The 20,574-nt window shown below is 40.0% G+C and overlaps 4 protein-coding genes across 4 annotated transcripts; all 4 read left to right on the forward strand.

Annotated features, from left to right (window-relative positions):
- Window positions 1–2,523: 2,523 nt before the first annotated feature.
- On the forward strand, window positions 2,524–5,430 carry LOC117737971 (protocadherin gamma-A11-like). The gene is made up of 2 exons (XM_034544229.1): window positions 2,524–4,908; window positions 5,422–5,430. Exons 1-2 carry the CDS (start codon window positions 2,524–2,526, stop codon window positions 5,428–5,430), a joined length of 2,394 nt encoding a protein of 797 aa, XP_034400120.1.
- A 960-nt stretch (window positions 5,431–6,390) lies between these two features.
- On the forward strand, window positions 6,391–8,796 carry LOC117737974 (protocadherin beta-15-like). Its single transcript, XM_034544231.1, has one exon. It carries the CDS (start codon window positions 6,391–6,393, stop codon window positions 8,794–8,796), a length of 2,406 nt encoding a protein of 801 aa, XP_034400122.1.
- Window positions 8,797–11,870: 3,074 nt separating this feature from the next.
- LOC117737975 (protocadherin gamma-A11-like) lies at window positions 11,871–14,943 on the forward strand. The gene is made up of 2 exons (XM_034544232.1): window positions 11,871–14,255; window positions 14,923–14,943. The coding sequence occupies exons 1-2, from the start codon at window positions 11,871–11,873 to the stop codon at window positions 14,941–14,943; spliced, it is 2,406 nt and encodes an 801-aa protein (XP_034400123.1).
- Window positions 14,944–15,737: 794 nt separating this feature from the next.
- Window positions 15,738–18,146, forward strand: LOC117737976 (protocadherin gamma-A4-like). The gene has a single exon (XM_034544234.1). The coding sequence runs from the start codon at window positions 15,738–15,740 to the stop codon at window positions 18,144–18,146; it is 2,409 nt and encodes an 802-aa protein (XP_034400125.1).
- The last annotated feature ends 2,428 nt before the right edge of the window (window positions 18,147–20,574 follow it).

Raw genomic sequence — 20,574 nt, forward strand, 5'->3', positions numbered from 1 at the left:
TGTGTGAGTCAGCGGAGGGGAAGGCTAACGGTGTAGGTTTAAGGATAAGTCTGTCTACTTTTGTTAAACTGTCTTTGGCAGGGAGACCAAAACAGCGTTCAATAGTTTTGTGACCTGCGGGAATTGGTTTATGCCTTTTGTGTTTAATTATTCTATATTTCCAATATTGAGCCATAAAACAATGAATATTTTGACATTGTTTGTCTTCTGAAGTATAGGTGCCTCTCTATAGTCTCCTTGCACAATAGATGCATTGTGGCTTTCTTGTTCAACAGTTTAGTTTGTTTGCATCAAACTTTTTTATATTCAAAGATGTTTTTTAGATTTATAATTTTAAAGTGTGGTTAGTGTAGGATGGATTTTTTTTAATGAATATCAATATTGTTCATTTTGTCAGCAAATGTTTACACATTTCTGCTCCACAATCTTGAAAACATTGGAGCCCATCATGTTTTGCCTGACGCGTTTCTTTCATCTCTTTATGTCAACATGTTTCTGGATTTTGTTCGTGCATCTTGTTTCACAACGTTACTTAGATTCATTATAAACAATATCCAACTGTAATTCAGTGTTAAATGGTTTCACAAAGCCGTTTTTTACGTCTCGAATGTTACTAATTAGCTAATTAGATCAACACAATTATGGACGGCCAATTGTTTTTTTTCAACTACTTTTTTCCCGTGAAAACTTTACCCTAATATTTGGTTTTACAATTATATAATTATAGGAACATGGATTTCAAAGCGATGTAGAAGCAGAAGTTCTTCAGAAAATGAAGCACCAAGGTGGCTTCTTAATATTCGCTGTACAACATCTTCTCTTGTTATATTCCAGCAGTAATACTGGTTATAACCCAACCTTTACTGCCATTGAATAAACACAGCAGTTCCTACACCTGAATCCATCTGAGTGTGTGACTGACGTTATAGGTTAAAGGGCAAGTTAGTATTTTCTTTTGTGCTACAGTCTTACTCAGTAATGGATACATTGGCCTTGGTAGACAAAGTTTAACATGCAGCATCCTGGTGAAACTTGTCCTTCCAAATCTCGAGGTATCTGTCTGTAGTGCTGAAACTCTCTTCATACAAAACCACACCTGTATTTATCTTTTTTATTATTATCTTGAGCCACGCTGTACATTTTGAATGGGATGAGTGATTGATGAAAATATATTGCTCTGAATTTCATTATTAATATACATGGTAATTATGATGATATCAATAATAATAACAAGCACTTTCACTTCGTAATACATGTGCATTTATTGATGAAGTTAAAATTCCGAACAAGCTCTTAATATTCCGATCAACTCTGAGCAAATATTTTTTTGTTCGTTTTAAAATGTGCGACTATAATTTGGTTAAATGTTTTCATCAATTTTGTTACAGTTAAGATTGTCCACTTTCCCCGACTGCCTCAGCTCATGATCTTACAGCCCTCACCCATATTTATATGTCAGCGTTATTTTACAGTCTAGTGCGTTTCAGTGTCATGCTCAAAGGTATCTCGGCTTCTTTGTCTTAAATTAAGCAGTATATGGTCATGTATAGCCAACACATTAAGGCACTTTGACTGAATTAAAGCCACACATATACATTATTTACAATATAAATGTCCTTAAATGCTACTTTGGAATGTCCTTGAGCTCAGTTGTATTGCACATGTCTCCAACCCTGAGGAAATTACAATGAATGGATGGTGTGTTTTAGTTAAAATGTTTACAACACAGACACACTTTTTGTGATAAGTTTCTTGTATAGTGACATTAACTCACCACATATATCTGTCAGATACAGTTAATTTGTAGATTAACCAATAGGCTGGGAACCGTTGGCCATATTGCGTATTAATTAAATCTACTTTACATCTTCAGCTTCAAAAGTGTAGTGCTGCTTAAATATTAATGCAAAGCTATCAACAGTATAATAATTTTTAGATAATGATATATCAGTCACTGTGGCCTTTTTACTGCAACATGACTGCTTTTACTTTTGATACTTCCAAAATATTTTAAATGATAATAGTTCTGCACTTTTGCTACGAACAAATTGTATATGCAGGAGTTTAACTTGTTATGGAGTTTATTCTTTTCATTTGTTACGTTAACCTTTCTCGCAAAAAATCAGAGTATTTCTTCCACCACTGTCCATGGTGCTGAACCTTGCCTCTCTGTTTTACTTTGGCAGACATGAATGACATTGGACTGTTATAGTGACATTTAAGATGTTTTCATAGTAAGATCTTGAGGATATACTAAAATGGTCATATTCAATCATAACACTGTGAAGATAACAAGCGACTCATGGTGTCGCTGTTGGCTTACAGACTATAAACACACCACTCCACCCACTAGTACTGAGTGAATGTCAGTTGTAGTTTTCCGAGAAAATTCGTTCAATCGTCAACGTATGTTTGTGAACACTGGTGCAGAGTTTTGGATTATTTACTCTTTTTTACTTTTACTCTTGATATATTAACCATTTCACTCCGACTAAGAAGCTAACTGCGCCTTATTTTGTCAAGATGGGAGACAAAGGATACTCGTCGCTTCGTCTGGTTCTCTGCATCGCTTCCTTCACTGTAGCGCTGCACCTCGTTAATGGAGACCTGAGTTATTCTATTCCAGAAGAGATGAAACGCGAATCTGTTATTGGAAATATCGCCAAAGATCTCGGTCTCGATCTGGAAACCTTATCTTCCCGAAAGGCCCGTGTTGATTTTGAGGGGACTCGTAAGCGCTACTGTGATATTAATCTGAGTACCGGAGATTTTATCACATCGGAGAAAATGGACCGAGAAAGTGTTTGTGGAAAGAAACCTTCTTGTGTTGTGAAAGTAGATCTGGTGTTAGAAAATCCTCTGGAGCTTCATCGTGTAAGTCTTCATATTCAAGACGTAAACGACAACTCACCAAAATTCAGAGAAAATGTTATTGAAATGGAAATAAGCGAGTCCGCTGAAAAGGGAAACCGCTTCTCTATCGAGGAGGCCCATGACGCAGATATAGGTCAAAATGCTGTTCAAAGGTACAACCTGCAAAAGAACGATAACTTTATTCTCGCTGTTGACACCAACAAGGTTGAACTCGTACTGGAGAACAAGCTTGATCGAGAGAAACAAAAAAATATTAATTTGCTTCTCACAGCTTTAGATGGAGGCTCTCCTCAGAGATCCGGTACTGTGGTCATACACGTCACTGTACTGGATGCTAATGATAACGCCCCGGTGTTCAGCCAGGCCGTTTATAAAGCACGTCTGCCTGAAAACTCTCTTCCAGGCACCATGGTGATTGATGTCCGTGCGTCTGACGCAGATGAAGGTGTAAATGGAGATGTTATGTATCACTTTGGTCATGTTTCTGATGACGATATAAATGTATTTTCCATTGATCCTAAAACTGGAGAAATTAAAGTAACTGGTGTGATTGACTTTGAAGAAAGCAGTTCTTTTGAAATGAGAGTGCAAGCTAAAGATGGTTTAGGACTAACCTCTTATGCTAAAGTTATAATAGATGTTACTGATATAAATGATAACGCTCCTGTGATATATCTGAAATCACTGACTAGCCCGATACCTGAGAACGTGTCACCTGGTACAGAGGTGGGCATCATCAACGTGCAGGATAGAGACTCTGAGACTAACAGACAGGTCCGCTGCTCCATTCAGCAACACGTCCCCTTTAAGTTGGTTCCATCTATTAAAAACTATTATTCTCTGGTGACCACAGGACAACTGGACCGTGAACTAGAGTCTGATTACAACATTACAATCACTGCTACTGACGAGGGCTCTCCACCTCTGTCCTCCTCTAAAACTGTCCAGTTGTCTGTAGCAGACATCAACGACAACCCACCTGTGTTTGAGGAACAGTCCTACACTGCTTATGTGACTGAAAATAACAAACCTGGCTCCACTTTATGTTCCGTTACTGCTCGAGACCCCGACTGGAGACAAAACGGTACAATGGTGTTTTCTCTGTTACCGGGTGAGTTGAACGGTGCCCCGATGTCCTCCTATCTATCCGTTAACGGAGACACGGGGGTGATCCACGCTGTGAGGTCGTTTGATTATGAACAGTTCAGGAGTTATAAAGTGCACGTTATGGCCAGAGACAACGGTTCTCCTCCACTCAGCAGCAACGTGACCGTCAGTGTGTTCGTATCGGATGTGAATGACAACTCTCCTCAGATGCTGTACCCCGCCCCGGAGGGCAACTCCTTCATGACCGAGCTGGTCCCCAAAGCTGCACTCGGAGGCTCTCTGGTGTCCAAAGTGATCGCGGTGGACGCGGACTCCGGACAGAACGCCTGGCTGTCCTATCATATAGTCAAATCCACTGATCCGGGTCTTTTTACCATTGGTCTCCACACCGGAGAGATCAGGACCCAGCGGGACATTTCTGAGTCCGACAGCATGAAACAGAACCTCATTGTGTCAGTGAAGGATAACGGACAGCCCTCTCTCTCTGCCACCTGCTCCATGTATTTACTTATTTCTGATAACTTGGCTGAGGTGCCAGAACTGAAGGATATTTCTTATGACCAGAAGAACTCCAAACTGACCTCTTATCTGATCATCGCGCTGGTGTCTGTGTCCACCTTTTTTCTGACCTTCATCATCATCATCCTGGGTGTGAGGTTTTGTCGCAGGAGAAAGCCCAGACTGTTGTTTGATGGAGCAGTTGCCATCCCCAGCGCGTATCTCCCTCCTAATTACGCAGACGTTGACTGCACAGGAACTTTACGCAGCACATACAATTATGACGCGTACCTGACAACAGGTTCTAGAACCAGTGACTTTAAGTTCGTGAGTTCTTACAATGACAACACGCTGCCTGCTGACCAGACTCTGAGGAAAAGTCCATCAGACTTCGCTGACCCTTTTGATGATTTGGAGCCGTCTGTAGAGGTAGGAGCCTTTTTAAAGTATACTTTCAATCACAATCATTGTCGGCTTGTTGGCTCAGTTCTAAATGCCTCTAGTTGCAGCATGTATTTACTTTTGAAATGTATTGCGCGATTGCTGGAGTCAACCTTTAGCACCAACAGTGCATGCATTTATAATTTTGATGAAGTTTATTTGTTTCTATTTTGTCAGATATTCGAAACCATGGTACTCCTGACCTGGAGTCTATTTAAATTCGTTGTCTTTTATCTATTTGTTCTTGCTCACACAGGTGGCAATTATTTTCAGGTCTTCAAATATAAACTTTGGAAATGATTCTTTGACCAAATTGTTTTAACATAATTCAGTCCGTTTTATGAAGTAGCGATTCATTAATTCGTTGCTAAGTGAGGATAATTTGCTAATTAGAATAACAGAATAATTTGCGGACAAGTTGTTATTCCAACCCGTTCTTTTCCAGAGAACAAAACTGGGCGTTATCGAAAAAATATAATTATAAGAAAAACATGTGTGCAGGTTCGATGATTGAAACTGTCACAAAACTATTTCTCACCAATCATGTTGTTTAATCTTTCATTTGTACTTATGTTTATTCGATGAGCCCAGTTTGGCTGTCCAACATTTGTTCAGTATCTTAGTCAAGTGATGAACATTATAGATCCTATTTCAGAGTCTGCTGAGGGTGACGTAGAAAACGTTTCAAGTGTACCGTGAACACACGTTAGAAGTCTACAACTCTGATTAGAAGACCAACAACAGCGTTCAATATTGTTGTGCCATCAACTGTTTGTGGTGCTGCAATGCTTCTCAGGCGCTCACTCAGCCCCAAGATGTCCTCTTCTCTTCAGCCATGCTCTCTGAATTTCATTACTATATAATTATAATGATAATAACTATATCTGTAACGATAATATTTGGTGTCTGTCTAGTTCATGTCATTTGCCAGCGGATATGTTGTTTTGTTGTAAACGTTTTGCTGGCCTTCTCTTTAGGAGGCTAACATCACAATATATATGTTGTATTGTTTAACAACTTTTAGAAATCTAAAGCAAAAGTAACCTATACTTTCAAACCATGATTCATTGAGCTGAGTTGTATGGGAACAACACCTACTTTTCTAAACATTTGTCAAATAATAGATGGCATGTGTCTTTTAAGGAATTTGTAGATTTACCGCACATGGGCACCTAATTTTAACACGAGTCACAGTTAGCTTAATCCGGTTTTAGACTTTTTTTTAAATATTTCATTATATACTTTAGTGAAGACACAATGTGACTCATGGTGTCGCTGTTGGTTGACAGATAAAAGTCTCTCACCACTCCACCTTCTATATGTCAGCTGCGGATTTTCCAGACAAACGGTTACATTTCAGAACGTATTTCACATTGTTGTGACCTGTTGGACTATTTTGTGTTTTTGACAGTTGTTTTGTCGCACTGTAAAGTATACATTGTACGAGCTGAGGTGGCCTTTTGAGTTAAGATGGCAGACAAAGGATACTCGTCGCTTCCTCTGATCTTCTGCATCGCTTCCTTCATTGTAGCGCTGCACCTCGTTAATGGAGACCTGAGTTATTCTATTCCAGAAGAGATGAAACGCGAGTATGTTTTTGGAAATATTGCCAAAGATCTCGGTCTCGACCTGAGGACCTTATCTTCCCGAAAGGCCCGTGTTGATTTTGAGGGGACTCGTAAGCGCTACTGTGATATTAATCTGAGTACCGGAGATTTGATCACATCGGAGAGAATGGACCGAGAAAGTGTTTGTGGAAAGAAACCTTCTTGTGTTGTGAAAGTAGATCTGGTGTTAGAAAATCCTCTGGAGCTTCATCGTGTAAGTCTTCATATTCAAGATGTAAACGACAACTCGCCAAAATTTAAAAAGCAATTGATTGAAATGGAAATAAGCGAGTCCGCTGAAAAGGGAAACCGCTTCTCTATCGAGGAGGCCCATGACGCAGATATAGGTCAAAATGCTGTTCAAAGGTACAACCTGCAAAAGAACGATAACTTTATTCTCGCTGTTGACAGCAACAAGGTTGAACTCGTACTGGAGAACAAGCTTGATCGAGAGAAACAAAAATACATTAATTTGCTTCTCACAGCTTTAGATGGAGGCTCAACTCAGAGATCCGGTACTGTGGTCATACACGTCACTGTACTGGATGCTAATGATAACGCCCCGGTGTTCAGCCAGGCCGTTTATAAAGCACGTCTGCCTGAAAACTCTCCTCCAGGTACCATCGTGATTAATGTTAGTGCGAATGACGCCGATGAAGGAGTAAATGGAGACGTTACATATGAATTAAGCCATGTGTCTGACGAAGATGTAAATGTATTTACTATTGATCATAAAACTGGAGAAATTAAAGTAACTGGTGTGATTGACTTTGAAGAAAGCAGTTCTTTTGACATGAGAGCAGAAGCTAAAGATGGTTTAGGACTAACCTCTTATGCTAAAGTTATAATAGATGTTACTGATATAAATGATAACGCTCCTGTGATATATCTGAAATCACTGACTAGCCCGATACCTGAGAACGTGTCACCTGGTACAGAGGTGGGCATCATCAACGTGCAGGATAGAGACTCGGAGACTAACAGACAGGTCCGCTGCTCCATTCAGCAACAGGTCCCCTTTAAGTTGGTTCCATCTATTCAAAACTATTATTCTCTGGTGACCACAGGACAACTGGACCGTGAACTAGAGTCTGATTACAACATTACAATCACTGCCACTGACGAGGGCGCTCCACCTCTTTCCTCCTCTAAAACTGTCCAGTTGTCTGTAGCAGACATCAACGACAACCCACCTGTGTTTGAGGAACAGTCCTACAGCGCTTATGTGACTGAAAATAACAAACCTGGCTCCACTTTATGTTCCGTTGCTGCTCGAGACCCCGACTGGAGACAAAACGGTACCGTGGTTTATTCTCTGTTACCTGGTGAGTTGAACGGCGCCCCGGTGTCCTCCTATCTATCTGTTAACGGAGACACGGGGGTGATCCACGCTGTGAGATCGTTTGATTATGAACAGTTCAGGAGTTTTAAAGTGCACGTCATGGCCAGAGACAACGGTTCTCCTCCACTCAGCAGCAACGTGACTGTCAGTGTGTTCGTATCGGATGTGAATGACAACTCTCCTCAGATACTGTACCCCGCCCCGGAGGGCAACTCCTTCATGACCGAGCTGGTCCCCAAAGCTGCACTCGGAGGCTCTCTGGTGTCCAAAGTGATCGCGGTGGACGCGGACTCCGGACAGAACGCCTGGCTGTCCTACCATATAGTCAAATCCACTGATCCGGGTCTTTTCACTATTGGTCTCCACAGCGGAGAGATCAGGACCCAGCGGGACATTTCTGAGTCTGACAGCATGAAACAGAACCTCATTGTGTCCGTGAAGGATAACGGACAGCCCTCTCTCTCTGCCACCTGCTCCATGTATTTACTTATTTCTGATAACTTGGCTGAGGTGCCAGAACTGAAGGATATTTCTTATGACGAGAAGAACTCCAAACTGACCTCTTATCTGATCATCGCGCTGGTGTCCGTGTCCACCTTTTTTCTGACCTTCATCATCATCATCCTGGGTGTGAGGTTTTGTCGCAGGAGAAAGCCCAGACTGTTGTTTGATGGAGCAGTTGCCATCCCCAGTGCGTATCTCCCTCCTAATTACGCAGACGTTGACGGCACAGGAACTTTACGCAGCACCTACAATTATGACGCGTACCTGACAACAGGTTCTAGAACCAGTGACTTTAAGTTCGTGAGTTCTTACAATGACAACACACTGCCTGCTGACCAGACTCTGAGGAAAAGTCCATCAGACTTCGCTGACCCTTTTGATGATTTAGAGCCGTCTGTAGAGGTAGGAACCTTTTCTAATTAATTCGTCTATCCTTTGACTCTTTCATTGAGTCATTTGAATATCTGTTTGTCCCGCTGCAGCATGAATATTCGTCTAACAGTTAATTTGTGACTGCTGAAGCTAAAGTTTTAATTGTATTGCCTTTCACTTTGTCATTTATAGCTGAAATGTATTATACATTTGCCTTTTGCCCTTCAAAACCACGGGACTCCTCACTTGGTGTTTCATGGACATATTCTATTTATACATAATGTTTACACATTGTCTTAATTCTGTTCACGTCTTGTGTCAGAAAGATAAACTTTGAATGTCAATCCTTAGTTTATGTGTGTTGTTTATTGTGGATTCAGCGTTTTTGAATTAAGTGAAATTAGATTAATTATATAGGTAGAATATCACGGTAATTCGCGACTACGAGTTTTTCCAATCATCAGAAATCTTGGGACTCAAGGAGAAGTGGATATGAAGTGAATATATGAGTGAAGCTTTCACAGATTCATTATTTTTTAATCATTCATTTTGTATTGGCTGTTGTGATTATTAACTTTTACCTCGACGGCTGTACACATTATTTCTGTATATATATATATATATATATATATATATATATATATATATATATATATATATATATATATATATATAATATATATACATTGTGTCACTTATCAGCAGATGAAAGAACAAGCTCTCATGTGTGAGTCAGCGGAGGGGAAGGCTAACGGTGTAGGTTTAAGGATAAGTCTGTCTACTTTTGTTAAACTGTCTTTGGCAGGGAGACCAAAACAGCGTTCAATAGTTTGGTCTCCTGCTGTAAGAGGTTTCTGTCTTTTGTGTTACATGATTCTATATTTCCAATATTGAGCCATAAAACAATGAATATTTTGACATTGTTTGTCTTCTGAAGTATAGGTGCCTCTCTATAGTCTCCTTGCACAATAGATGCATTTTGGCTTGCTTGTTAAACAGTTTAGTTTGTTTGCATCATTTCTTTCTTTTTTATATTCAAAGATGCTTTTTAGATTTCTAATTTTAAAGTTTGGTTAGTGAAAGATGGATTTTTTAAATGAATATCAATATTGTTCATTTTGTCAGCAAATGTTTACACATTTCTGCTCCGCGATCTTGGAAACATTGGAGCCCATCATGTTTTGGCTGACGCGTTTCTTTCATCTCTTTATGTCAACATGTTTCTGAATTCTGTTGGTGCGTCTTGTTTCACAACGTTACTCAGATTAATTATAAACAATATCCATCTGTAATTCAGTGTTAAATGGTTTCACAAAGCTGTTTTTTTACCGTCTTGAATGTTACTAATTAGCTCATTAGATCAACACAATTATGGACGGCCAATTGGTTTTTTTCAACTACTTTTTTCGCGTGAAAACTTTACCCTAATATTTGGTTTTACAATTATATAATTATAGGAACATGGATTTCAAAGTGATGTAGAAGCAGAAGTTCTTCAGAAAATGAAGCACCAAGGTGGCTTCTCATTGTTCGCTGTACGACATCTTCTCTTGTTACATTCCAGCAGTAATACTGGTTAAAACCCAACCTAATAAACACTGCAGTTCCTACACCTGAATCCATCTGAGTATGTGACTGACGTTATAGGTTAAAGGGCAAGTTAGTATTTTCTTTTGTGCTACAGTCTTACTTATTATTGGATATATTGGCCTTGGTAGACAACGTTTAACATGCAGCATCCTGGTGAAACTTGTCCTTCGAAATCTCGAGGTATTTGTCTGTAGTGCTGAAACTCTCTTCATGCAAAACCACACCTGTATTTATCTTTTTTTTATTATTATCTTCAGCCACTCTGTACATTTTGAATGAGATGAGTGAGTGATGATAATATATTGCTCTGAATTTCATTATTAATATAGATGGTAATTATGATGATATCAATAATAATAACAAGCACTTTCACTTCGTAATACATGTGCATTCATTTATGAAAAAAAAATTCAGAACAAGCTCTTAATGAAGAGCAACTCTGAGCAAACATTTTTTTGTTTGTTTGTAAAATTGTAACTATAATTTGGTTACATTTTTTTCCTCTATGTTGTTACAGTTAAGATTTTTCACTTTCCCCGACTGCCTCAGCTCATGGTCTTAGAGCCCTCACCCATATTTATATGTCAGCGTCATTTTACAGTCTAGTGCGTTTCAGTGTCATGCTTAAAGGTATGTCGGCTTCTTTGTCTTACATTCAGCTTTGGAATGTCCTTGAGCTCAGTTTTATTGCACACATCTCTAACCCTGAGGAAATTACAATGAATAGATGGTGTGTTTGAGGTAAATTGTTTACAACACAGACACACTATTTGTGTTAAGTTTCTTGCTAGTGATATTAAGTGACTATATTTATCTGTCATGCAGTTCATTTGTAGATTAACCAGGCTGAGACCCGGCCGCTGGACATATTGCGTATGAATTAAATTTACTTCACATCTACTATATTCAACAGTGAAATGCTGCTTGAATATTAATGTATCGCTATCAACAATCTAATCATTTGTACATAATGATATATCAGTCACTGTGGCCTTTTTCTGCAACACGACAGCTTTAACTTTTGCTACTTCAAATATATGTTTAATGATAATAGTTCTGCACTTTTGCTACGAACAAATTGTAGAAGCAGGACTTTAACTTGTCATGGAGTTTATTTTTTCATGTTACGTTTACCTTTCTCGCAAAAGATCAGAGTATTTCTTCCACCACTGTCCATGGTGCTGAACCTTGCCTCTCTGTTTTACTTTGGCAGAAATGAATGACATTGGACTGTTGTAGTGACATTTAAGATGTCTTCGTAAGATCTTGAGGACATAATGAAATGGCCATATTCAATCATAACACTGTGAAGATAACAAGCGACTCATGGTGTCGCTGTTAGCTTACAGACTATAAACACACCACTCCACCCACTAGGACTGAGTGGATGTCAGTTGTAGTTTTCCGAGAAAATTCGTTCAATCGTCAACATATGTTTGTGAACACTGGTGCAGAGTTTTGGATTATTTACTTTTTTTTGATATATTAACCATTTCACTCCGACTAAGAAGCTAAATGCGTCTTATTTTGTCAAGATGGGAGACAAAGGATACTCGTCGCTGCGTCTGATCTTCTGCATCGCTTCCTTCACTGTAGCGCTGCACCTCGTTAATGGAGACCTGAGTTATTCTATTCCAGAAGAGATGAAACGCGAATCTGTTATTGGAAATATCGCCAAAGATCTCGGTCTCGATCTGAGGACCTTATCTTCCCGAAAGGCCCGTGTTGATTTTGAGGGGACTCGTAAACGGTACAGTGATATTAATCTGAGTACCGGAGATTTGATCACATCGGAGAGAATGGACCGAGAAAGTGTTTGTGGAAAGAAACCTTCTTGTGTTGTGAAAGTAGATCTGGTGTTAGAAAATCCTCTGGAGCTTCATCGTGTAAGTCTTCATATTCAAGATGTAAACGACAACTCGCCAAAATTTAAAAAGCAATTGATTGAAATGGAAATAAGAGAGTCCGCTGACAAGGGAAACCGCTTCTCTATTGAGGAGGCCCATGACGCAGATATAGGTCAAAATGCTGTTCAAAGGTACAACCTGCAAAAGAACGATAACTTTATTCTCGCTGTTGACAGCAACAACGTTGAACTCGTACTGGAGAACAAGCTTGATCGAGAGAAACAAAAATACATTAATTTGCTTCTCACAGCTTTAGATGGAGGCTCACCTCAGAGATCCGGTACTGTGGTCATACACGTCACTGTACTGGATGCTAATGATAACGCCCCGGTGTTCAGCCAGGCCGTTTATAAAGCACGTCTGCCTGAAAACTCTCCTCCAGGTACCATCGTGATTAATGTTAGTGCGAATGACGCCGATGAAGGAGTAAATGGAGACGTTACATATGAATTAAGCCATGTGTCTGACGAAGATGTAAATGTATTTATTATTGATCCTAAAACTGGAGAAATTAAAGTAACTGGTGTGATTGACTTTGAAGAAAGCAGTTCTTTTGACATGAGAGCAGAAGCTAAAGATGGTTTAGGACTAACCTCTTATGCTAAAGTTATAATAGATGTTACTGATATAAATGATAACGCTCCTGTGATATATCTGAAATCACTGACTAGCCCCATACCTGAGAACGTGTCACCTGGTACTGAGGTGGGCATCATCAACGTGCAGGATAGAGACTCTGAGACCAACAGACAGGTCCGCTGCTTCATTCAGCAACAGGTCCCCTTTAAGTTGGTTACATCTATTAAAAACTATTATTCTCTGGTGACCACAGGACAACTGGACCGTGAACTAGAGTCTGATTACAACATTACAATCACTGCCACTGACGAGGGCTCTCCACCTCTGTCCTCCTTTAAAACTGTCCAGTTGTCTGTAGCAGACATTAACGACAACCCACCTGTGTTTGAGGAACAGTCCTACAGCGCTTATGTGACTGAAAATAACAAACCTGGCTCCACTTTATGTTCCGTTGCTGCTCGAGACCCCGACTGGAGACAAAACGGTACCGTGGTTTATTCTCTGTTACCTGGTGAGGTGAACGGTGCCCCGGTGTCCTCCTATCTATCTGTTAACGGAGACACGGGGGTGATCCACGCTGTGAGGTCGTTTGATTATGAACAGTTCAGGAGTTTTAAAGTGCACGTGATGGCCAGAGACAACGGTTCTCCTCCACTCAGCAGCAACGTGACCGTCAGTGTGTTCGTATCGGATGTGAATGACAACTCTCCTCAGATACTGTACCCCGCCCCGGAGGGCAACTCCTTCATGACCGAGCTGGTCCCCAAAGCTGCACATGGAGGCTCTCTGGTGTCCAAAGTGATCGCGGTGGACGCGGACTCTGGACAGAATGCTTGGCTGTCCTATCATATAGTCAAATCCACTGATCCCGGTCTTTTCACTATCGGTCTCCACACCGGAGAGATCAGGACCCAGCGGGACATTTCTGAGTCTGACAGCATGAAACAGAACCTCATTGTGTCAGTGAAGGATAACGGACAGCCCTCTCTCTCTGCCACCTGCTCCATGTATTTACTTATTTCTGATAACTTGGCTGAGGTGCCAGAACTGAAGGATATTTTTTATGAGGAGAAGAACTCCAAACTGACCTCTTATCTGATCATCGCGCTGGTGTCCGTGTCCACCTTTTTTCTGACCTTCATCATCATCATCCTGGGTGTGAGGTTTTGTCGCAGGAGAAAGCCCAGACTGTTGTTTGATGGAGCAGTTGCCATTCCCAGCGCGTATCTCCCTCCTAATTACGCAGACGTTGACGGCACAGGAACTTTACGCAGCACATACAATTATGACGCGTACCTGACAACAGGTTCTAGAACCAGTGACTTTAAGTTCGTGAGTTCTTACAATGACAACACGCTGCCTGCTGACCAGAGTCTGAGGAAAAGTCCATCAGACTTCGCTGACCCTTTTGATGATTTGGAGCCGTCTGTAGAGGTAGGAGCCTTTTTAAAGTATACTTTTAATCACAATCATTGTCGGCTTGTTGGCTCAGTTCTAAATGCCTCTAGCTGCAGCATGTGTTTACTTTTGAAATGTATTGCGCGATTGCTGGAGTCAACCTTTAGCACCAACAGTGCATGCATTTATTTTTTTGATGAAGTTTATTTGTTTCTATTTTGTCAGATATTCGAAACCATGGTACTCCTGACCTGGAGTCTATTTAAATTCGTTGTCTTTTATCTATTTGTTCTTGCTCACACAGGTGGCAATTATTTTCAGGTCTTCAAATATAAACTTTGGAAATGATTCTTTGACCAAATTGTTTTAACATAATTCAGTCCGTTTTATGAAGTAGCGATTCATTAATTCGTTGCTAAGTGAGGATAATTTGCTAATTAGAATAACAGAATAATTTGCGGACAAGTTGTTATTCCAACCTGTTCTTTTCCAGAGAACAAAACTGGGCCTTATCGAAAAAATATAATTATAAGAAAAACATGTGTGCAGGTTCGATGATTGAAACTGTCACAAAACTATTTCTCACCAATCTTGTTGTTTAATCTTTCATTTGTACTTATGTTTATTCGATGAGCCCAGTTTGGCTGTCCAACATTTGTTCAGTATCTCAGTCAAGTGATGAACATTATAGATCCTATTTCAGAGTCTGCTGAGGGTGACGTAGAAAACGTTTCAAGTGTACCGTGAACTCACGTTAGAAGTCTACAACTCTGATTAGAAGACCAACAACAGCGTTCAATATTGTTGTGCCATCAACTGTTTGTGGTGCTGCAATGCTTCTCAGGCGCTCACTCAGCCCCAAGATGTCCTCTTCTCTTCAGCCATGCTCTCTGAATTTCATTACTATATAATTATAATGATAATAACTATATCTGTAACGATAATATTTGGTGTCTGTCTAGTTCATGTCATTTGCCAGCGGATATGTTGTTTCGTTGTAAACGTTTTGCTGGCCTTCTCTTTAGGAGGCTAACATCACAATATATATGTTGTATTGTTTAACAACTTTTAGAAATCTAAAGCAAAAGTAACCTATACTTTCAAACCATGATTCATTGAGCTGAGTTGTATGGGAACAACACCTACTTTTCTAAACATTTGTCAAATAATAGATGGCATGTGTCTTTTAAGGAATTTGTAGATTTACCGCACATGGGCACCTAATTTTAACATGAGTCACAGTTAGCTTAATCCGGTTTTAGACTTTTTTTTAAATATTTCATTATATACTATAGTGAAGACACAATGTGACTCATGGTGTCGCTGTTGGTTGACAGATAAAAGTCTCTCACCACTCCACCTTCTATATGTCAGCTGCGGATTTTCCAGACAAACGGTTACATTTCAGAACGTATTTCACATTGTTGTGACCTGTTGAACTATTTTGTGTTTTTGACAGTTGTTTTTTCGCACGGTAAAGTATAAATTGTACGAGCTGAGGTGGCCTTTTGAGTTAAGATGGCAGACAAAGGATATTCAGCGCTTCCTCTGATCTTCTGGGTCGCTTCCTTCACTGTAGCGCTGCACCTCGTTAATGGAGACCTGAGTTATTCTATTCCAGAAGAGATGAAACGCGAGTCTGTTATTGGAAACATCGCCAAAGATCTCGGTCTCGATCTGAGGACCTTATCTTCCCGAAAGGCCCGTGTTGATTTTGAGGGGACTCGTAAACGGTACAGTGATATTAATCTGAGTACCGGAGATTTGATCACATCGGAGAGAATGGACCGAGAAAGTGTTTGTGGAAAGAAACCTTCTTGTGTTGTGAAAGTTGATCTGGTGTTAGAAAATCCTCTGGAGCTTCATCGTGTAAGTCTTCATATTCAAGATGTAAACGACAACTCGCCAAAATTTAAAAAGCAATTGATTGAAATGGAAATAAGCGAGTCCGCTGAAAAGGGAAACCGCTTCTCTATCGAGGAGGCCCATGACGCAGATATAGGTCAAAATGCTGTTCAAAGGTACAACCTTCAAAAGAACGATAACTTTATTCTCGCTGTTGACAGCAACAAGGTTGAACTCGTACTGGAGAACAAGCTTGATCGAGAGAAACAAAAATACATTAATTTGCTTCTCACAGCTTTAGATGGAGGCTCAACTCAGAGATCCGGTACTGTGGTCATACACGTCACTGTACTGGATGCTAATGATAACGCCCCGGTGTTCAGCCAGGCCGTTTATAAAGCACGTCTGCCTGAAAACTCTCCTCCAGGTACCATCGTGATTAATGTTAGTGCGAATGACGCCGATGAAGGAGTAAATGGAGACGTTACATATGAATTAAGCCATGTGTCTGACGAAGATGTAAATGTATTTACTATTGATCATAAAACTGGAGAAATTAAAGTAACTGGTGTGATTGACTTTGAAGAAAGCAGTTCTTTTGACATGAGAGCAGAAGCTAAAGATGGTTTAGGACTAACCTCTTATGCTAAAGTTATAATAGATGTTACTGATATAAATGATAACGCTCCTGTGATATATCTGAAATCACTGACTAGCCCGATACCTGAGAACGTGTCACCTGGTACAGAGGTGGGCATCATCAACGTGCAGGATAGAGACTCTGAGACTAACAGACAGGTCCGCTGCTCCATTCAGCAACAGGTCCCCTTTAAGTTGGTTCCATCTATTAAAAACTATTATTCTCTGGTGACCACAGGACAACTGGACCGTGAACTAGAGTCTGATTACAACATTACAATCACTGCCACTGACGAGGGCTCTCCACCTCTGTCCTCCTCTAAAACTGTCCAGTTGTCTGTAGCAGACATCAACGACAACCCACCTGTGTTTGAGGAACAGTCCTACAGCGCTTATGTGATTGAAAATAACAAACCTGGGTCCACTTTATGTTCCGTTACTGCTCGAGACCCCGACTGGAGACAAAACGGTACCGTGGTTTATTCTCTGTTACCTGGTGAGTTGAACGGCGCCCCGGTGTCCTCCTATCTATCTGTTAACGGAGACACGGGGGTGATCCACGCTGTGAGATCGTTTGATTATGAACAGTTCAGGAGTTTTAAAGTGCACGTCATGGCCAGAGACAACGGTTCTCCTCCACTCAGCAGCAACGTGACTGTCAGTGTGTTCGTATCGGATGTGAATGACAACTCTCCTCAGATACTGTACCCCGCCCCGGAGGGCAACTCCTTCATGACCGAGCTGGTCCCCAAAGCTGCACACGGAGGCTCTCTGGTGTCCAAAGTGATCGCGGTGGACGCGGACTCCGGACAGAACGCCTGGCTGTCCTATCATATAGTCAAATGCACTGATCCGGGTCTTTTCACTATTGGTCTCCACAGCGGAGAGATCAGGACCCAGCGGGACATTTCTGAGTCTGACAGCATGAAACAGAACCTCATTGTGTCAGTGAAGGATAACGGACAGCCCTCTCTCTCTGCCACCTGCTCCATGTATTTACTTATTTCTGATAACTTGGCTGAGGTGCCAGAACTGAAGGATATTTCTTATGACGAGAAGAACTCCAAACTGACCTCTTATCTGATCATCGCGCTCGTGTCCGTGTCCACCTTTTTTCTGACCTTCATCATCATCATCATCCTGGGTGTGAGGTTTTGTCGCAGGAGAAAGCCCAGACTGTTGTTTGATGGAGCAGTTGCCATCCCCAGTGCGTATCTCCCTCCTAATTACGCAGACGTTGACGGCACAGGAACTTTACGCAGCACCTACAATTATGACGCGTACCTGACAACAGGTTCTAGAACCAGTGACTTTAAGTTCGTGAGTTCTTACAATGACAACACACTGCCTGCTGACCAGACTCTGAGGAAAAGTCCATCAGACTTCGCTGACCCTTTTGATGATTTAGAGCCGTCTGTAGAGGTAGGAACCTTTTCTAATTAATTCGTCTATCCTTTGACTCTTTCATTGAGTCATTTGAATATCTGTTTGTCCCGCTGCAGCATGAATATTCGTCTAACAGTTAATTTGTGACTGCTGAAGCTAAAGTTTTAATTGTATTGCCTTTCACTTTGTCATTTAGCTGAAACGTATTATACATTTGCCTTTTGTCCTTCAAAACCACGGGACTCCTCACTTGGTGTTTCATGGACATATTCTATTTATACATAATGTTTACACATTGTCTTAATTCTGTTCACGTCTTGTGTCAGAAAGATAAACTTTGAATGTCAATCCTTAGTTTATGTGTGTTGTTTATTGTGGATTCAGCGTTTTTGAATTAAGTGAAATGAGATTAATTATATAGGTAGAATATCACGGTAATTCGCGACTACGAGTTTTTCCAATCATCAGAAATCTTGGGACTCAAGGAGAAGTGGATATGAAGTGAATATATGAGTGAAGCTTTCACAGATTCATTCTTTTTTAATCATTCATTTTGTAGTGCTGTTGTGATTATTAACTTTTACCTCGACGGCTGTACACATTATTTCTGTATATATATATAATATATATACATTGTGTCACTTATCAGCAGATGAAAGAACAAGCTCTCATGTGTGAGTCAGCGGAGGGGAAGGCTAACGGTGTAGGTTTAAGGATAAGTCTGTCTACTTTTGTTAAACTGTCTTTGGCAGGGAGACCAAAACAGCGTTCAATAGTTTGGTCTCCTGCTGTAAGAGGTTTCTGTCTTTTGTGTTACATGATTCTATATTTCCAATATTGAGCCATAAAACAATGAATATTTTGACATTGTTTGTCTTCTGAAGTATAGGTGCCTCTCTATAGTCTCCTTGCACAATAGATGCATTTTGGCTTGCTTGTTAAACAGTTTAGTTTGTTTGCATCATTTCTTTCTTTTTTATATTCAAAGATGCTTTTTAGATTTCTAATTTTAAAGTTTGGTTAGTGAAAGATGGATTTTTTAAATGAATATCAATATTGTTCATTTTGTCAGCAAATGTTTACACATTTCTGCTCCGCGATCTTGGAAACATTGGAGCCCATCATGTTTTGGCTGACGCGTTTCTTTCATCTCTTTATGTCAACATGTTTCTGAATTCTGTTGGTGCGTCTTGTTTCACAACGTTACTCAGATTAATTATAAACAATATCCATCTGTAATTCAGTGTTAAATGGTTTCACAAAGCTGTTTTTTTACCGTCTTGAATGTTACTAATTAGCTCATTAGATCAACACAATTATGGACGGCCAATTGGTTTTTTTCAACTACTTTTTTCGCGTGAAAACTTTACCCTAATATTTGGTTTTACAATTATATAATTATAGGAACATGGATTTCAAAGTGATGTAGAAGCAGAAGTTCTTCAGAAAATGAAGCACCAAGGTGGCTTCTCATTGTTCGCTGTACGACATCTTCTCTTGTTACATTCCAGCAGTAATACTGGTTAAAACCCAACCTAATAAACACTGCAGTTCCTACACCTGAATCCATCTGAGTATGTGACTGACGTTATAGGTTAAAGGGCAAGTTAGTATTTTCTTTTGTGCTACAGTCTTACTTATTATTGGATATATTGGCCTTGGTAGACAACGTTTAACATGCAGCATCCTGGTGAAACTTGTCCTTCGAAATCTCGAGGTATTTGTCTGTAGTGCTGAAACTCTCTTCATGCAAAACCACACCTGTATTTATCTTTTTTTTATTATTATCTTCAGCCACTCTGTACATTTTGAATGAGATGAGTGAGTGATGATAATATATTGCTCTGAATTTCATTATTAATATAGATGGTAATTATGATGATATCAATAATAATAACAAGCACTTTCACTTCGTAATACATGTGCATTCATTTATGAAAAAAAAATTCAGAACAAGCTCTTAATGAAGAGCAACTCTGAGCAAACATTTTTTTGTTTGTTTGTAAAATTGTAACTATAATTTGGTTACATTTTTTTCCTCTATGTTGTTACAGTTAAGATTTTTCACTTTCCCCGACTGCCTCAGCTCATGGTCTTAGAGCCCTCACCCATATTTATATGTCAGCGTCATTTTACAGTCTAGTGCGTTTCAGTGTCATGCTTAAAGGTATGTCGGCTTCTTTGTCTTACATTCAGCTTTGGAATGTCCTTGAGCTCAGTTTTATTGCACACATCTCTAACCCTGAGGAAATTACAATGAATAGATGGTGTGTTTGAGGTAAATTGTTTACAACACAGACACACTATTTGTGTTAAGTTTCTTGCTAGTGATATTAAGTGACTATATTTATCTGTCATGCAGTTCATTTGTAGATTAACCAGGCTGAGACCCGGCCGCTGGACATATTGCGTATGAATTAAATTTACTTCACATCTACTATATTCAACAGTGAAATGCTGCTTGAATATTAATGTATCGCTATCA

This window comes from Cyclopterus lumpus, chromosome 10 (assembly GCF_009769545.1).
Source record: "Cyclopterus lumpus isolate fCycLum1 chromosome 10, fCycLum1.pri, whole genome shotgun sequence".
NCBI lineage: Eukaryota > Metazoa > Chordata > Actinopteri > Perciformes > Cyclopteridae > Cyclopterus > Cyclopterus lumpus.